This window comes from Cyprinodon variegatus, unplaced genomic scaffold (assembly GCF_000732505.1).
Source record: "Cyprinodon variegatus isolate N-32 unplaced genomic scaffold, C_variegatus-1.0 Scaffold244, whole genome shotgun sequence".
Taxonomy (NCBI): Eukaryota; Metazoa; Chordata; class Actinopteri; order Cyprinodontiformes; family Cyprinodontidae; genus Cyprinodon; species Cyprinodon variegatus.
Window position 1 is genome coordinate 53,249 of NW_015150697.1, and position 17,877 is coordinate 71,125.

The 17,877-nt window shown below is 36.4% G+C and overlaps 1 protein-coding gene across 3 annotated transcripts in view; it reads right to left on the bottom strand.

The window, feature by feature from the left end:
- Positions 1 to 16,686: 16,686 nt before the first annotated feature.
- LOC107089234 overlaps positions 16,687 to 17,877 on the bottom strand; it is a 14,088-nt gene continuing 12,897 nt past the window's right edge. For 2 of the 3 annotated variants that reach the window (XM_015381900.1, XM_015381898.1), the window contains one exon: positions 16,687 to 17,660. In XM_015381900.1, coding sequence (XP_015237386.1) covers positions 17,482 to 17,660 — 179 coding nt within the window. In that variant the 3' untranslated portion in view covers positions 16,687 to 17,481. The remainder of the gene's footprint in view (positions 17,661 to 17,877) is intronic. The other variant, XM_015381899.1, reaches the window with a different exon arrangement.

The window sequence follows — 17,877 nt, forward strand, 5'->3', positions numbered from 1 at the left end:
AACTTGGTGTGTACAAAGATTTGTATGAAAGAAAACAAAGCAAACAATAAATAACTTTTTTCTAGTTAATTTTTTTGAAGAAATGTATACATCCATAGCATTACCACAAAACAAAAAAATTTGTTTAATGCATTTTCTGTTCAACACTATTCTATTTATTAATTACTACTCACCCATACGATTGAAGGCTAAATATATAACACAAAGGTTTTTTTTTTGTTAAGTGCATTTTTTTTATAAAAAAAGTTTAATTAAATCGAATATAAATTACTTCCCATTTTTTCTAACATTCAATTTATTTATTATGGCTTCTTCTGTCAGAGAGCTTACTGACCTACATGCGAGTCAAAACTCAGAAAAGACATAACCAAACAATATAACATGGAAAGCTGAAAGGGAGGCAGAAGAGGGACTTCAGCAGGATATTGGGAAAGAGGAAAATGTAAATAGATAAATTGCAATCTCTTTGTTTTAAGGGAAAAACATTAATTTAGGATTATCTGAGCAACGGTCCTTTACAAGAGATCAAGGTCCAACAGGAATTACCTTGTGAAGACAGAGCAAAGAGGTTAAGTGGAAGATTTACCAGAGAGGTTTGTGTCTTGGTCGATCTAAGGGTGTGACTTGAAGTGGTGTAAAAGCCAGCAGAACAGGTAAACCTTAATGGCACAAAAACGCATGAAAAATCATTTCAAGAAATAGTAGGGCTCTAAAAGGTCTCTGAAATGTAGTTCTTGTAACTATCAGTGAGGTTAAGTTACCCGCAAACAGCACCTTAACTCACTGCAACTGTACCCTCCTATTTAACAAGATATTAGATTACAAAGGAGACAAACACAAACAGAAATTTCTACCTTACCAAAGTTTAGTAGTTATTAAATACTTGATCTATCTGTATCTATCAACTGCAAAATAAATTAAATACTCATCAATAATATTATTTAAAGCATTTCGTTATTTTTACAGTTGCCATTTTCCTAAAATTTCTACTGATTTCCTATTAGTTCCTTCTATTAAAAATAAATTCCTGGTTTTAATTTTCTTTGCAAATAAAAGTATTCACTCAGTCCGTCACATGTGCAAGGCTGCAAAGTGTCTTGGTCAAATGTGTTGTTTGGTACTATTAGGGAATGTTTGGAGGAGAGCCAGGCTCCTCAATGTTTATTCAGTATTTTAAAGTTTTCTTCAAGTGTCTGTAACTTGTTTTGATTTAATGAATGTGAACACCTTAGGTTAGTTAGAAAAACCTTTTTTAGACAAGAACAGTGCAGAAAATCTAGCTGAAAGGGCTAACTTGTTTTTGTCTTTGCAAAGAAAAAAGTGCAGATAGAGTTATTTCCACTGATGTTCTATAATTAACTGGGTTGTATAGTTAAATACTTTATTTACACGACAATTGGCATCACAAACAGCTATGTCAGAAGTTTCTGATTAACCTGGGATTATGTGTGCATGGTTGTTGCCATGTGTCTGACTTCAATCAAAATACTGTAGAGGTTTAAGGGATGAATGTTTTCTGACTTAATGTTTCCAGACTTCAACAGGATATTGCAAAATTAATTTATCAATTTTTTTTAAGATGGTGAGAAACCTTAAATCAGCATTAGACTTTAACTTTTTTTCGAATAACATCCCCTTCTGATCTTGGAGAAAAATCTACTTTTAACCTTAATGGGTCTCTGTCTGGTTAGATAAAGGTCTTTAATGACCAATTGATGAAGAATAACAGTCTCCTTTATTAGAACATTTCATACCTCACAAAACTAAAGTACAGAACTCTGGGAACTCTTCCCCGCTTCCTTTCAGTCCATTACAACCATATGTCATGTAATGAAAATTGTAGACATATGTCATGTCTACAATTTTCATGAAATATTCAAATTATGCTTTTTTTACTGCATATACGAGTGAGACAAATATTTAATTTAAGTTTTATATTATTATATGTAATAGCATTATCAATCCATCCACCCTAGCCCTAAACCTGGTTCTATCATTACACAGAACAGAGGACCCAGTATTCAAGGCAAGACGACAGTGGGATTACTCAAAAAGCGTTTATTACAAAATCGGTTCTGCAGTACCGCCTAAGGCAGGAAACTCTGCAGGAGAGAAACACAGGTTAGTGACCACGATAATCTGACAGAGGATGATTATGAATGCGTGAGTCACTTACCTGGTTCAGCAGGTTCAGTCTGTGCCCAGAGCTCAGGGTAGGATCCAGCTGGTGGGCTGCCAACAAGATGCGGTGGGTGCCGCCCAGAGTGTTCCAGATGCTGCAGCCCTGGAGGACAGAGAAACCAACAGGAGTCTGAAGACAGATCAGGTAAACAGATCAGAACAGGAACAGGCAGGCTCAGTGTTGGAAAGGCAGACCAGGAAATCAAAAACACTAAGATAATGCTGGCCCACTGTCCCCACTGGCTCCAGAGAAATCTGGTCCTGATGACTGGATACAAGTAGCTTAAATAGAGGCAGGAGCAAGTCGATCAGATGAGCAATAATGAGAAACCAGGCAGTTAGACAGGTGAATGAAATTAGTACTTAAGCCACTCATCGGCGCCAAGTTCATGACAGGTTCTAGTCAGTCACATGGTAGGCTAACAACCATGCTCTCACACACACTCATACTCAAGGGCAAGTGTTTAGGTTATTTAAAGAGTAGAACATATATTTTAAACTAGTCTAATTATGGAACTTAATGTATTACTTGCAACATCCCAAAAACAATGGTTGTTGAATACATTCCATCTGAAGTAGCCAGGAGTTTAGTAATTGAGATAATATTCCTAGTTGTATTCAGTGATTATGCAGGTCAGCTGAAAGTTGGCACTCCTGTTTGCTGTTGGTAAAATAAGGATACCCATTCAGATTCTAAAAAAAAAGGTATTTGCATTTTGATTGATAAGGCCACAAAAGATGAAAGCATTTTTAAATTGAATTGAACTGATCCTGCTCAGGGCACCATGAATGCTTAACGGCAAATGTATAATAAAAAAAGAAATCCTCTTCTTATGTGACCAGGCGAAATTAACTTGACCTGTATTGCAAAAGAAGGAGTTCACCTCTACTGCTCATGGTGCTGTCCTGTCACCTCACAGCAACAATGAGGTTTCAATGTTCTGCACATATATACGTATTTTTCCTAAATGTTCTTGTTTACCTCCTTTCTTTAAATTCTTTTATGAACTAAGATGCTGGGAACTACTGTCATTCACCTTTCAGGTTGCTTATTCAGTTTAAATTGTGCATTGGACATTAGGGGCAAATGAAAGCAGACATTGGACCATTTTCCGAATATTTACAAAATATTTCCACTTGCCTTGAACACATTCAGGTGGTGTTGTCCAAATTGTCACCAACTGAACAAATCACTGACACATACAGTATGTGCAACCTAAGCATGACACTTCTTCATGTATGTGTGTGTGTTTCTTTGAATGTGTACTTGAGGAAAGGACCCACGAGGTTTGATTATGAACAAGTGACCATGGTGAAACAGGTAGTTGTTGGAAGATAAAGCAAAGAGGGTCTGGTCCAGTGAGACAGTGACACATCCCCTGGGGACTCTGTGATGTTGCTGAAGTCGGAGTCCAAGTAGTTCATTCACACAAACTCAAATGTACACACACTCAGACACACTCCATGAGTACCGCTGCAGACAGCGCTCACCTCACACACCACTGACTACTTGTGAGTGGCACTCGGCCAGGGGCTTCATCCCCCCTGGGAATACATGCTTTATTCTTGAGCTGTGAGTAAAGAAATATGTAAATCAATTTTTCTGTTTGGTAGAATTTTTTATATGTGTATTTTTTTTATCTTTTTATTTGTTTTTCTTGTTATTATTGCACTGAAATTTCCATTTAAGTTGTGATACATCTATTGTCTCAACTAAAGCACAAAAAAACACACAGTCATGTACAGACAATAAAAGCAGAGTTAGATTTGGACAGTTGGCAAAACACAGATTCAGATTGGCAGTAAGAGCTACACATTATAGGAGGCAAACAACAACACATTACCCAAAAGTGGCTGCTGTGCCAAATCACTGATTCCCTCTCCTGATGCATTGATAAATTGTTTTTAGGAACTTTTTTTTTTGAACTGCTATTTAAAAAACAATCTACTAATACTGCAGAAATTGTACTCAGGCAAAGTGTAGCATCCTATTTAGAGATATGCAGATGTGTGGACCACATCTAGCTCTACTATCCTGTATTTACCTTGATCATTTTGTAGATTCACTGTCTATTTGGCTGATTAGATCTAATTTCTCTTTTTGAGGAAGGTTGCCTTATTTAATGGAAGTGCAGATACCTTAAGATCCATGGAAAAAATATCTGGTTTAAAATCTGACTCAGACTGGTAATCTATGGTAATCTGTGTGTACACTGCCACTACATGCTCACTGAGGAGAAATAAGTGAGATAATCAAATAAAACTGTCCCATCCTGCTGTGTCTAAGCAAAAGTTTTGGTTCAACTCATGGTTGACATTTGCATAAATAAAATACAATTGGATACAGTCAAGTTTCTAAAAACTTTTTTATCAACTGGTTCTGTCAATGAAAACTCTTTGAAGATCCAACTTATAGGATCTACTTCTATAAATTATAATGCTGTGGAGATGAAAATTAGACAAAGGGGAACAGAGATTACATTTTTAAAAGCAGACATTTGATTAGGAAGCTGTCATTTCAGATGCTGCCTGTGTTTCTTTATATGGCAGCCATGAACTGCTGAAGTGTACTTCTCTGTTGACATCGCACAATATGAGGAGACCCCAGATTATTCCAAAGTCATTCCAAGTTTACCAAAGCAGGTTGTTTCTCCCCTAAAAAGTCACAGTCTATGTTACTCAACATGGCCCCAACTCAGCAATTCAGGGAGCATTTTGTCAGACTTGCAAAATAAACAGGTCTTTCTAATGTCCTCGTCCAACCCCCTCCTCTTATCCCCTCTGTCTCAAGCTCCCCCTTGTCAAAGCTGCTCATTCGCAGGTTGAGGGGAGGCATCAGAAGAGATGAGTAAGAGGCATTTGAGACAACTGTGTGAGAGACACAGCGTGATATCAACTGAGAGAAATGTCCCTCTGAGAGCCTGACTCTGGTCAAATCAGCAACCAGGAGACAACAGATGATGAAGAAGAAAGGATAGGCAGGGCAAACACCCAGGGGCAGGATGGATGGCCATATAGAGAGGCTACCATCGAGCATTAGGTCCAGAGGGTCAGAGGGCTCTCTTGGCTGTGCACGAGCCAGGCTATTCAGCTCGTGTAACATCACTTAGGCTGAACAATTCCCTCCTGTCCACCTCCCATTTTCTCTCTCCCGAACCATTCCCTACATGTGGCCTCTCATCATCTAGATCTGCGCTGACAGGGCCTAGCTGCATGTATGGACTATGACCGACTGCTCATTTTGACTTTGTGTATGTAGTTGTGTGTGCAAATAGGGGCAAAGGGGGGCTGGTTGTGGAGTAAATCACTTTTCCCGGCCTGTGAAGGGTCTTATTTTTGTGGCAGGGCTGTCAGATCTCCGTTCCTTTTACGCCACATCAATGCCAGCACTGAGTCTGTTGCGGTGGCTGATGAAAGCCACCAGTCCCTTTTGACAGGTGCCCGCCATGACAGGGAATATGTTCCCCAAAGAGCAAGCTGGTAGCTGCAGAGTGACAGACGCGAGAAGTGGAAAGAGGAATGGTCTCTTCAACACAAGGATTTTTTTCTGTGACATTAACTCAAATGTATTCTTAAGACTTTTGGTTTTCTCTGCATTATTATCATTTATAAGAAATATATATTTAAAAAAAATTAATTAGGATAAGTATTTGCTTAGAATATCTTAATTTACTAAATTTCTAATCTTATTTAGTTTGATTTCCACAATCAAATTCGCAATTTTTGAGGGTTTTAATAACAAATTTTTTACCACTTTTCAAAATTGTTATTCATGTAATGTTATTTGATATTACATTCATTTCAGTTTGGTTTATTTATTTAGTGCCAATTCACAACACATGTCATCTCAAGGCACTTTACAGAGACGATTCAACCATACAACTTTACAATAATCACATTTATTGGTTATCAATTGTTTTTGTTCATTTATTGTTGTAGATGTGATCTTCGCTTTAACACTCATCAGAAAATCAGTTTGTGCCTATTGAAATAATTTTTGCTACTGTTTGCATCTCCTCATCATCAGTTACATTAGTGCATTTTCTTTTTTATGTTTAGCCTTTTTTGGCGCTTTAGTTTTATCTGATTTTTAAATGTTGTTAATTTGCTTATTTTCTCCATTCTTTATCTGAAACTGATCTCTGTCTCTTTCATTTAGTATAAAATGGGAAAATTCTAGCAAGCTGGCATATTAACATAAAGACTGTCAATATATTTGTTTTATCAAGGTTGTATTTGGGGGGACACTACGTCAATAACACAATTACTCCCATTTCCAACAAAAAAATATTTTATTATGTATCTTTTAATAGAATGGAGGTTTTTTTGTGTATAAATCAATTAGTCAGTCACTCCGCCAGTGAAAAAATAAAGATTTTATTTGCAGGGAAAATTCATGAATGACTAAAAAGAATAGAACATAGAGAGGAAAATACAACCTAAAATTATAATTTAAATTAAAAAGTCATACTTTATAGAAAAGGATGAATAAAGAGAAATCAGCAACTTAGACAGATGTCTAAGAAATTGGTGCAATTTATCAAGTGAATGAGTAGCAAGGAAAGCTCAAATCTTTTCCCTTTACAGAGCTATCCAGATGCTAAGGAAAAGTAAAAATTTCTGTTCTTAAAAAAGTTTTTTAGTGCATTGACACATGCATTTGCAAATATATTGCAGAAAGCTGGCAGTTTTCGGGGGGGATCATTTTTAAGCATTTTTGTTTGTTACTTAGAACTTCAAATGACAACAGATGAGTATCATAGAGGGGTGACATGCTTTAAACAAAACCACTTTTTTATCACAAGGACCAAAAGATGAATTTCCTGTTTTGTTAAATCGGTACATGGATCATGTGATACTAGCTGAGTATTGATGGAAAATTTAAACTTGGTCGATTTCAAATTTTATCTAAATTTTATCTTATATCCGATCATAATGTTTGCAATTTAAACAGCCCTGTCCAAAAGTATCTGCTTTTGAGAATATTTTGTTAAACACATTACTTGTGTACTTTATTTGGGCAGACATATGGAGAATAAAGAAAGAAAATACATAGCTTTAAAACACATTTTGATAACTCAAAATGAGTGTGGCCATGCCTTCAAAAGTCTAATTAGTAAATACCTACTACTGTGTATTAAAAAACAACAGTTCTTTGAAAGAAACATAAATGTAGATCAAGAGACACAGAGGATGAGCAACGATGAAACTTCAGCATTTAAAGTAGAATTTGGGTTTAAAGCAATTTTCACAAGTAACATTCCATCAAGAATATAGCAAGATTGGAAACCTGGGTAAGGAGTGCATTAATCAGAGAAGTCAGCAAGACAAAGAGCTGCAGACGTCTGTTGATCAGTTGAAAAATCCCTTCCATATAAAAACTATTTGTGTGGTACTTTAAAAGTTTGGCTTTTTGTTTGCAAGAGGGTCAAGAAAGGAGAAGTTATTGAAGAAAACATGACAAGTGCTGTTTGTTGTGCAGCAAAAACCATGTAGGAAACACGGAAAATGTGAACAAAGTTGCGATGAGACCATAATTGTGTTTTTTTTAACCCTCATGCAAAACTCTTTGTGTAGCAGAAACTAAGTGCATGGCATGCAGAATTTACCATCCTGACAGTGACATTTTGTAGGTCCCTTTCAGCTGCGATGCAGGGACATCAAGGGGGACAGTGAAGCTGATCAGAGCTGATAGGGAGATGGAACTAGATAAGTGCTGGAAAGAATGAGACTAGGGGTTCATCTTTCAATAGGGTGAAAATCCTAAATGCAAAACACATGGTGTTGTTGAGATCAAATCATTTAAATGATAATCTGTGGAAAAAATGTGATGATTGATGCTCCAATCAGTTTGAATGATTCTTTTTTAGGGAAAAAGGAGCCGTTTCTAGAGAGCAGTGGCATGTCAATTAAGGGTGGTCTAGTTTGACTAAATTGCAAGAGCACTCCGCACTTTTCAGATTTATTTTTTATTTTATTTTATTGAAAATAATGTATATTCTTTTTCTTTCTTGCAAAAAATAGATCCTTTTATTTACTTTGGTCTAAAAAAATTCATAATGTAAGTCAGAAAGCATTTTGAACATTTCTAATATAATCATATTAGAGGATTATGTTTCGAATCGAACATGGGGTGTGACAAATATTTTAGCCTGAAAACAAGGATAATTAAGCCCCATATAAAAAATAATTAACTTTAAAAAAAACTCACACTTGCGTTGTATTTATGTGTATATTTCTAACATGTAAACATTTAGAATATCATTATGTTATCAGCTCAATTCCTTTGTCCAAAGGAATTATCTTGAATCAGTGAATCACATCAAATACAATTAATACCAACAGCCACACGCAGAATTCTGCATGAAGGGACATCGACAGAATAAAGTAGTTAACACACAGCACCAAAAGCTATAACACTAAACAGGCGCTGCCCACTTAAATCTTTATATTCTTCATTCACTTTAGCTTACCAAACACAGAAGTCCCCATAGGCGAGTAATGAATAATCATTAGCAAAAGGTCCACAAATTATTGATGTAAAATAAGCAATGATTCTTTTTTTTGTTTCACAATTTATTGCCATTAACAAGTAACTTGCAATCCAATAAATGTCAGCATGGCTTTCAGTTAATTAAAGGGAAAGATATTATACAGTAATGCAGGGTGGCGTTTATATCTCGATTTCCACAGACTGCAATTTACTGCTGGGCCTTTATTTGAAGGGACCCACAAATAATGGCTATTAAGCCGTCAGCGGATGGACAGGGGATCACATTAATGAAATTAGATAAGGTAGAATGGTGATCTACACAGCCCAGGCTCTGGAGACACACAAACCGTACACACACATGAAGCACACAACCAGGACACATTCAGTCTTGTGCGCCATTTTGCTCCTTTTTATTCCATCGCCAGGACCTTCTTGGCCTGTGTTTTCATTCCTTTTTTTTACCCCTTTTCTAAACTTTTTCCCTCAAAACACCCGGCCAGGGAGCCTGCTCAGTGTTCAACATGAGAGTCTGTCAGCTCATCAGGGAAAGTTTCCCCTGTTTGTCCTGAACACTGTAGGCAACCAGTCAGTCCTTCAAGCCTGCCATCAACACTGCCAAAACACACGCAGACACATGTGTCCATATCTCCCCCAACTAACAGGGAGGTGTCACTCGGGGAGGCAGCTCCACTCGCTGGGGTGACGGCTTCCCTCAAATCAGAGATTCTCGTCCATGTCACCAGAAACCTGGCCCTGAGGCAACCACTGTCACATGACGTACAACCCCTGCACACAAACACAAAGACTGATGAGGAAGGGATGAAGACAAGGCGGAAGTGGAGGTTGCTGTGTTCTATCAGGAGAACAGATTTCCACTGTATTGGGGAGGTGGGGGGTAAGCGATGTGTGTTTTAGTTAAAACAGCGGGCCTGATTTCCTTCCTGACAGAGAGGCCCAATTATTAGCTTTGACAGTTTAAGGAAATTGGCTGTGAGTGTGATGGGACAGATTGGAGCAGAACTGATAGGGGAGCTGATAATTGTTCAGCAGACGATTTAGTCAGGTCGACATCGAGCTGCAGATTCAGCCCACTACATTCAGCTTGAGCAAATGTAGAGTGAAGTAAAGCTTTGTAATGCAGTGAAACAAATGCATTTTTAACAAATACAGGAAGCACTCCTTAGCCTTTTGTTTTCAAGCTTCACCTTAACAGAATTGTACTGTCTGCTCTTTGTATGCGCATATGTGTGTGTGTGTGTGGCCATGTATTTATTTCTTTGCAGGGGCAGTGAAAGGTCAATATCCCAGGAATATGCTACAAGGGGGGATTTACAGGTACTTGTGGGGACCAACTACTGCTTGACAACAAGAAAGGTTCTCTTCTTCATTTGGGCGTTAGGTTTAGGCCTAAAGTGTGAATTGAGAATAGGTTAGGTTTAGAGTTGGGTTTTATATGTAATGGTAGGGTTAGGGTAAGGGTTAGGCCATAGAAATAATGGGGAAATTTACAGAAGTCAATTGAAAGTCTCCACAAGGATATAACGTGTATTTGTGGCCTAGTTATTGTGATCTGGTGACAACTTTCCGGAAATATGCTATATTTGGGGGACATATAGGTACTTGAGGGGACCAAAGACGTCCATGAGAAAAAGTTATTTTCTTGTGACGGGGGTTAGGTTTTGGACTAAGGTGTGAATTGAGTTTACGTTAGGTTTAGGGTTAGGTATGTGTTGGTAATGATTAGGTTTAGGGTCAGGGCTAAGCCAGAGCATGAATAATGCAATATTATTAGAAGTCAATGGCAAGTCCCCACAAGGATAGTGGGACACAACATGTGTGTATGTGTGTGTGAGTATAAATGTCTTGGTATGTATTTGTGCTGGCAGCAAACATAAGAGGCTCGCTGTGCAATCGGACAAGATGCCGATATCTGAGTCATGTGACAGTGACTTCCTGTCTGTGTGTCAGAAAGCAGCTGAAGGCTTATCAATACTCACTTGTATTCACATCCTTTCCCATCTTCTCTAAAGCAGGCGCACCATTCCAAGAGAAAAGTTTCATTTGCTCCTTATCGTATCCCAAGAATGATCCACAGAGTGAAGGAAAACTTTAGTTAGATCATATGAGGAGAACCTACATTACATTGTTCTGGTTACTGTTTCATCAAAATTCAAGATGTTCTGCTCTGGTTGTACGTTCTTCCCTATGTAACTGAATTCTGAATATGAATACAAAAACATATGTTTTTGTTTTGTTTTGATCAGACATAAGAAAAAAGATTTTAATACATTTACTTGCCTTGTCTTTTATGTTTCATTTAGGATTTCATGAAGTATTCTTTTCCAAGGGCAACACTGCCCCCCTGTGGTTTTTTAATGCTGTTAAATCAAGGTTGCAACACTAAAGTCAAACTTTATCAAAAATAAAAAATAAAGTTACTATATAGTCAGCATTTTGCTGACCTTTTTCAAAAAATAATTTAATAATAAAAAATGTTTATTTACAATTTTGGTAATTTTTCTTTAATTGTTTACAAATACAATTAGCTTAATTGAAATCTTTGTCTAAACCTTTGTAAAGTGTAAATTTGAATTGTCACATGCTTCTTGCTTTTTCTGTTCCACATCTGCTTCCGGCTTTACATTCTGAATTGATCAGAGCCATGTCCCTTATTTGCAGATCTAATTCATTTACGAACTTGTCGCTCTACATCATTGATTGAGTTGTCCTTCATTCCCGCTTTAATTATATGCAAAGATAAAAGATTTTCTCATTATTGTGTTTAATCCAATGAAAGGCTCAGCACTACAACGGGGCAAGTTCAGAGGTTCGCACTATTGACCTTGGGCAGTAGGCAAGGCCAGGGGAGGAATGTTTTTAATTAGACAGAGAGAACAGATCTGAAGTGAAGGTCTGAAGTTGTCTGTTGGGTTTGCAGGTTAAACACACACGGCAGAAAAGTTCAATGGTTTTCAGAGGGCCTCCTTCTTTAAACCTCTAACGATTTTAGATCAAAATACATAAATATTAAGTACAATGCAGACATTTTACTAATACATGTTTTTTTAGTTTCACTTTACTCTTATTTTATACTATATATCTGTTTCTTTTATTCTTATTTCATTAATTTACCTTTTTTTCTTATATAACTTTATAAAATACATTAATTTTAGCTTTTGTTGATCTAACCAGTATAAAGCTTAAATATATACCACACCGTAACCATTCCATACTACTGTTATTTTAAACACTAAAATAATAATAAAATAAATAACAATAAAATAAAATAATAATAAGATAAATAATAATAAAATTAAAATTAAATAATAATAAAAATAAAGGTCAACAAAGTGCTGAACATATCGCATCTGACAATAACAGAAAATAAAAATAGTCAAGTAAACGAAAAAAGATATAAGATCATAAAAACTAGCTCAGACTTTGAGCTAGTCAGGGTCATCCACACCAGACCCTCTAAACCAGCGGTCACCAACCTTTTTAAGGCTGAGGGCTACTTCATGGCTACCGAGTCATAGGAAGGGCTACCAATACTGACCTATGAACTGGAGGGATCAGTGATCACCTACAGTAAATCTCACCCATAAAAACTCATTTTTATTCTTATTTTATTATTTTATTCATTTCTAATTTTCTTTTTAATGTCATTTTGAAACCACTGAAATATGATGAAATAGTTAACATGATGAAATAATACATAAATGATTAAAAAGAAGAGCAACAGAATAAAAAAAATTTAAACTTAACCCACTGAGTGAGGTCTTCTGTTTTCAGAAGACGAAGAGGGCACCCCATGTGGCCCTCAAGGTGACGCCTGCTCTAAACTGTTTCCACAAAGTTAGGAGCATGGAATTGTCCAAATTGTCTTGGTAATGCTAAAACATTCAGAGTTCCTTTCACTGGAACTAAGAGGCCGAGCCCAGTTCTCGAAAAACAATCCCACACCATAATAACCCGTCTACCAGTGTTATGCATGAACACGTTCATTGAACGGCATTCACTGAATATGTTCATATTTTTAATAAACAGCGAACTGAATGGATCAGTAATGTGAAATAAAATTAAGTAAGAACGGGACCGTAATAAGTACAGCAAAACTGCACTTATTACGGCAAACAGCATAACAGACCAAGATGTCCACTGCTAGTACTATTCTGCGCAATTCAGACCCATCTACTGTTATTTCTGATGCCAGTTTTGCAGGGTGTTTGGTGGAGTTTTATGAACTAACAAAGGAAGACTGGGGCAAAAGAAACTCAAGTTTTTGTGCAAACTGTGCCCACCGGAACTTAACAAAAAAGTCTGTACGTTAGCCATGTCCACTTCAAATTTAAAGTGACACATATAGTTAAAGCATCTGAGCTATCTTGAGTAATATCTGCTACTAAATGAGGTACGTAAGAAATCATTTTTGATACAGATCTTTTCAGCAGAACCTGAATGTACCTGTATGTTTCTGAATTTTTGTTTAGTTGGGCTAAGGCTTCACTGCACACAACATATATCTTGACTGCAATGATTATTATCCATTTCTTTCTATATATTACGATCACACATTTAAAGGGTGAAATATTAGTTTTTATTGTGTAGGATTGTGGCCTAATTTACCAAATTAACTTGAACTAGTTAATTTATAGGTTTGTGAACTTAGTTAATTTTTGAAAATGTGAACTATAAATGTGAGCTAGTTCATTTTCATTAGTGTGAACTGAACTTCAAGCTGTTTTTTGTTTTGTTTTTTACTGTGAACTGATACAACATTGTCCTCCACCAACGTTTTTACTTGGCACAGTACAGCCAGATAAATACATTTCTCCTGGTAGCCACCAAACACAGATTCATTCATCAGATTTCCAGATATAGAAGCATGATTCACCATTGACTCCACAGAGTGCATCTCCACAGCTCTGAAATGTTGGTTTTCACAGTACTTCAGTTTGAGTTTTTGCAGCACTAGTGGCTCTTCTTTTCGACAGTAGGCTGACAGGAAAGGGGGTATGAGAGAGGGGGAGAGACATGCGTCAAAGGACCACAGCTCGGACTCAAACCCGGGTCGGTTGTGTCGAGGACTAAGGCCTCCGTACATGGGTCGTGCGCTTTAACTACTGCACCACCTGCACACCCCGCATCTATCACTTTTGATTGCACATGCTGATGTGTGGTTTGGGTGCAGCTGCCCGACCAAGAAAGCCCATTCCATGAAGCTCTCTGCGCACTGTTGTCTGCGCAAGCTAATGTGAAGGCCATATGAAGTTTGGACGTGTGTAGTGATTGACTCTGTACAAAGTTGCCAATTTCTTTGCCCCGCTGACCCTATTCCATCAATTAACGTGGCCTATCACTTTGTGGCTAAGTTGTTTTAGTTACCAAACACTTCGGTTAACCATAGAATATTTAGGAGCAAGGAAATTTAAAGACTGGATTTGTTGCATAGACATCCTAACAGTTCCATGCTGATACTCACAAAGCTCCTGGGAGTGACCCATTCTTTTACAAATGTTTGCAGAAACAGTCTGCATGCCTCAGATGTTGATTTAATACATTTTGGGCCATGGAAAGAATTGGAACAACTGATTACAAAAATTTGGATGAGTGAGCAAATACTTTTGGCAATATAGTGTATCGGTAAGACATTAGAACAGCCAGTCTAATGAGAAGCCCTGTGCTTTTTAAAGAGGGAGCTGATGACGGTGAAAGACAGTTTCCAAAATTCTACATCCTTTTTTTTCTTACACTACACTCAAACACATTCCAGTATGCTTACATTTGCTCAACATAGTAATTATGTTAATGAATGAGAACAGTTTAGCATTCTCCATAACTCCTCTCCTAACATTACCCTCAACTCTCTGTCTTTTCCTTTCAAAATATGGAGCAACCAAAATATGGCAAAGGTGAGCATATGTGTACGAAAAGGAGGAAAAACTGAGAATGTGAAATTTAAGGGTGAGGTAACACATCTATCTGGGCTCATATGGCTTATGTAGTGCTGGGACTTCTCAAAGTGTCAACTTGTGCTGTGTTTCTGGCTCCTCTTCTGATCCCTCAGGAGCAGGCTGCAACCAAAAGTTTGACCAGGAAGTCAGTTGTTTGCTTGGCCAAAGCATTTCCTCTACCCTTATCAAGCTGACCTTCATTAAGGAGGACTTTTGCAACATCAACAGGAACCATAGCCTCACTTCCCTGTATGAGGTAGAAGGGGGTGCTGGCATGTTTAGATGTATTATATGCAAAGACAACTTTTAGGCAAAGCCGTGCGGCACAGCAGGGTAATTAGTGGGATCGTTTTCTCAATGAGACCAGGCAAGAGTAAATTTTGTAAAATACAAAACAGCATCCTAATTGGATAACATCCTAATTTTCTAAAAGAAAGAACATTTTCTTTTATTTCACAGTTAAATATATGTATTAAAAACAAGTGATACGTTGTGTTTTAATATAACAACTGCTGACATGAAATATTATGATAGATTTAAAAAAAAAAAACTCCAAGAACCCTTTTTCATGCAAAGCATTTTAGCTAACATCCTTTAAAAAATAGAAATCTATTGCTCCACTTTTGTTAGTTCTGATTCTTCTTCAAACATAAATAAATATAAAATATTATTTCTGTATATTTCTTACCCAAATAATAAGGCATAGGGGATGTATTTTGCATGATATAAACACATATTTTGTCTTTTCATGTACTATAATTTAAAGACTGAACAGATGCAACACTACAGTTACACCACTAGAGGGTAGTAGTGTTGATAAGCAAAGTTCAGCTCACAACAAAATCTATGCAGTGGTTTGTAAAAATGTTGCACTGTAAATTGACTGATTTTACAAAGTACTTTTTAGACAAATAACTGATCTTTAAAAGTTGTTTATGTTAAAGCCAAATTGATGCGTTTACATGTCAGCAGCCAATATGGGGTTAGCGCCTTGATCAAAAGCACAGTCTCATATAATAGAATTTAACTTTGTCCTTTTAAATCATACAACTTGATCTAGCTTCTTTGGTGTTTACCATATAAGCAAACCCTCTCATGTGTATCTTTTTTCTTAAATAATCAGTTTAGAAATGATCTAGGGAGCAAAAAAATGAGACATATATTTAATTGGATTCCAGAATCCAAATGTAAATCCAATGCAATTCAGCTTATCTGAGATGTGCAAGGAAAGTCCAATCCATGGAAGCTCCACCTCACAAACTGCAGGACTTAAAGGACTAAAGCTACAACATGGGGATCCCAGTAAACCTACACTGGAATAAATCCAAATCTAGAGGAGTCATTTTTTCTTAAAATAAGAGCATTTGTTCTTGGATTGAGGAGATAAAAGAGACAGTTTACACTTGCCAATAAAAGGAGTACTTTTATTCTTAAAATAAAATAATTAGATAGTATGCACTTGAAATAAGGCAATGAAATTGTGTTTTCTTATTTCAAATATAAATTGTCTTGTTCCATTGGCAAAGTTTCTTACTTACCACCTTATTAAAAGAACAAATGCACCTATTTTAAGAAAAATGACTTATTTAGATTTCAATTTTTTCCAGTGCAGCATGATCTCTGGTTTTCCAAACAACAGTAAACATTGCAGAAGTGATGCAGTGGAAAAATGATCTAGAAATAAGTAAAAATTTCTGAAATTAAGTGCATTTACCCTTAATCTGAGTGTGTAAATGAGATGGTTTGCCAATTGAATGAGTATTTTTACTCTTAAAATAAGACAATGCAATTTTGTTTTCTTATTTTAAATCTAAATTGTCTTGTTTCATTGGCAAAATGTCTTTTTTACCTCCTCAATCCAAGAACAAATGCACTTATCTTAAGTAAAAATTAATTCTCTAGATTTTGACAGCAACACTATGAGGCAGTTGCTCATGTTATGTATCACAACCATTTATTGGTACTCCTTACAACCATCTAATATATATTAGAATTTATACACAAAAAAATTGGATTATAGAAAAATAATCAACGATCACTGAATGAATTTGTCACGAGTTTTATTGGCACTTCAACCACATCATCATCACTGAACCTTTTAAAATCATCTGGACAAAAAATTGCAACTGATAAAAAAACATCATCACAATGTCATTTTCGTAAATATAAAACATGTTGACAGGCCATTATGAGAAAATAATATATTGTTTGAAATACTTTACCATTATTACCACTGTTTTCCTCTCATCAGCGGCCAAAAACACTGATACAATAAAAAGTAGGCAATGGAAATCCTGCTGTCTTACATTATATGCCCTTTTTATATCTCTTGCTAGTTATAGACCTAAGAATTCTCACTTGGAGCTGGATATTCTTAAAGAGTCTGTTATTCTTTAACAGCATTAGCAGTATGTATGTATATAATGCACAATTGGCAAATAACAGGGAAATCCATTCAATGTTTCACTAAAGGAGAAAATAGAGCGAATAGAGTGAAAAATACAATAGTCATGTCATTTCTGTAAATTCCAACAATTTTACAAGTAAACACCTTTTCTGTACAGAGCCTATACAATATTTAGTTTTTTTTGTTGTTACTATATGATTGTTTTCAATTTCCTGAATGTAGTTTTAGCATTTATAATTCTCATCACTTCCATTACATGTTGTGCTCAATCACTGAATATCAAAAAAGGACATGAGCCTTTCTCAGTTACACATGATCCCAATCTTCAAGCTCAATCTAATATGAGACTATGAATAATGCTGTAGGTGGTTTGGACCCATTCCTTACGATATGATCCAACTTCTGTCCACTGGGTGGCACTTAGCACACAGCATGAGTTCTGTTTTTTATTCATACATTGAATTAGCCAGACCTGTCTGCTTGAAGGTCTCTGCCACCTGTTTGGAGTGCTGCATCTTAGCTGACAGTGCCTCAAAAATATCGTTCTGATCCACGGCAGTTGCTGTCCGGTAAATGAAGGTCCCCACCGACTCAAGGCCTCTCATGCCCAGATTAACCCCAAATCCTGGAGGGCAAATAAGAAAGATGTGAAAATATTTTTCACAACAGGCATTTTTAAAACATTACAGGCAACACATGTGGAACATCTGATTTATCCAAATTCTTAAGAAATATTAAGAAGACATAAAATAGATGTCATATACAAGAAATATTAAAAACGGTTACCTATTGAAGGTTTATATATATATATATATATATATATATATATATATATATATATA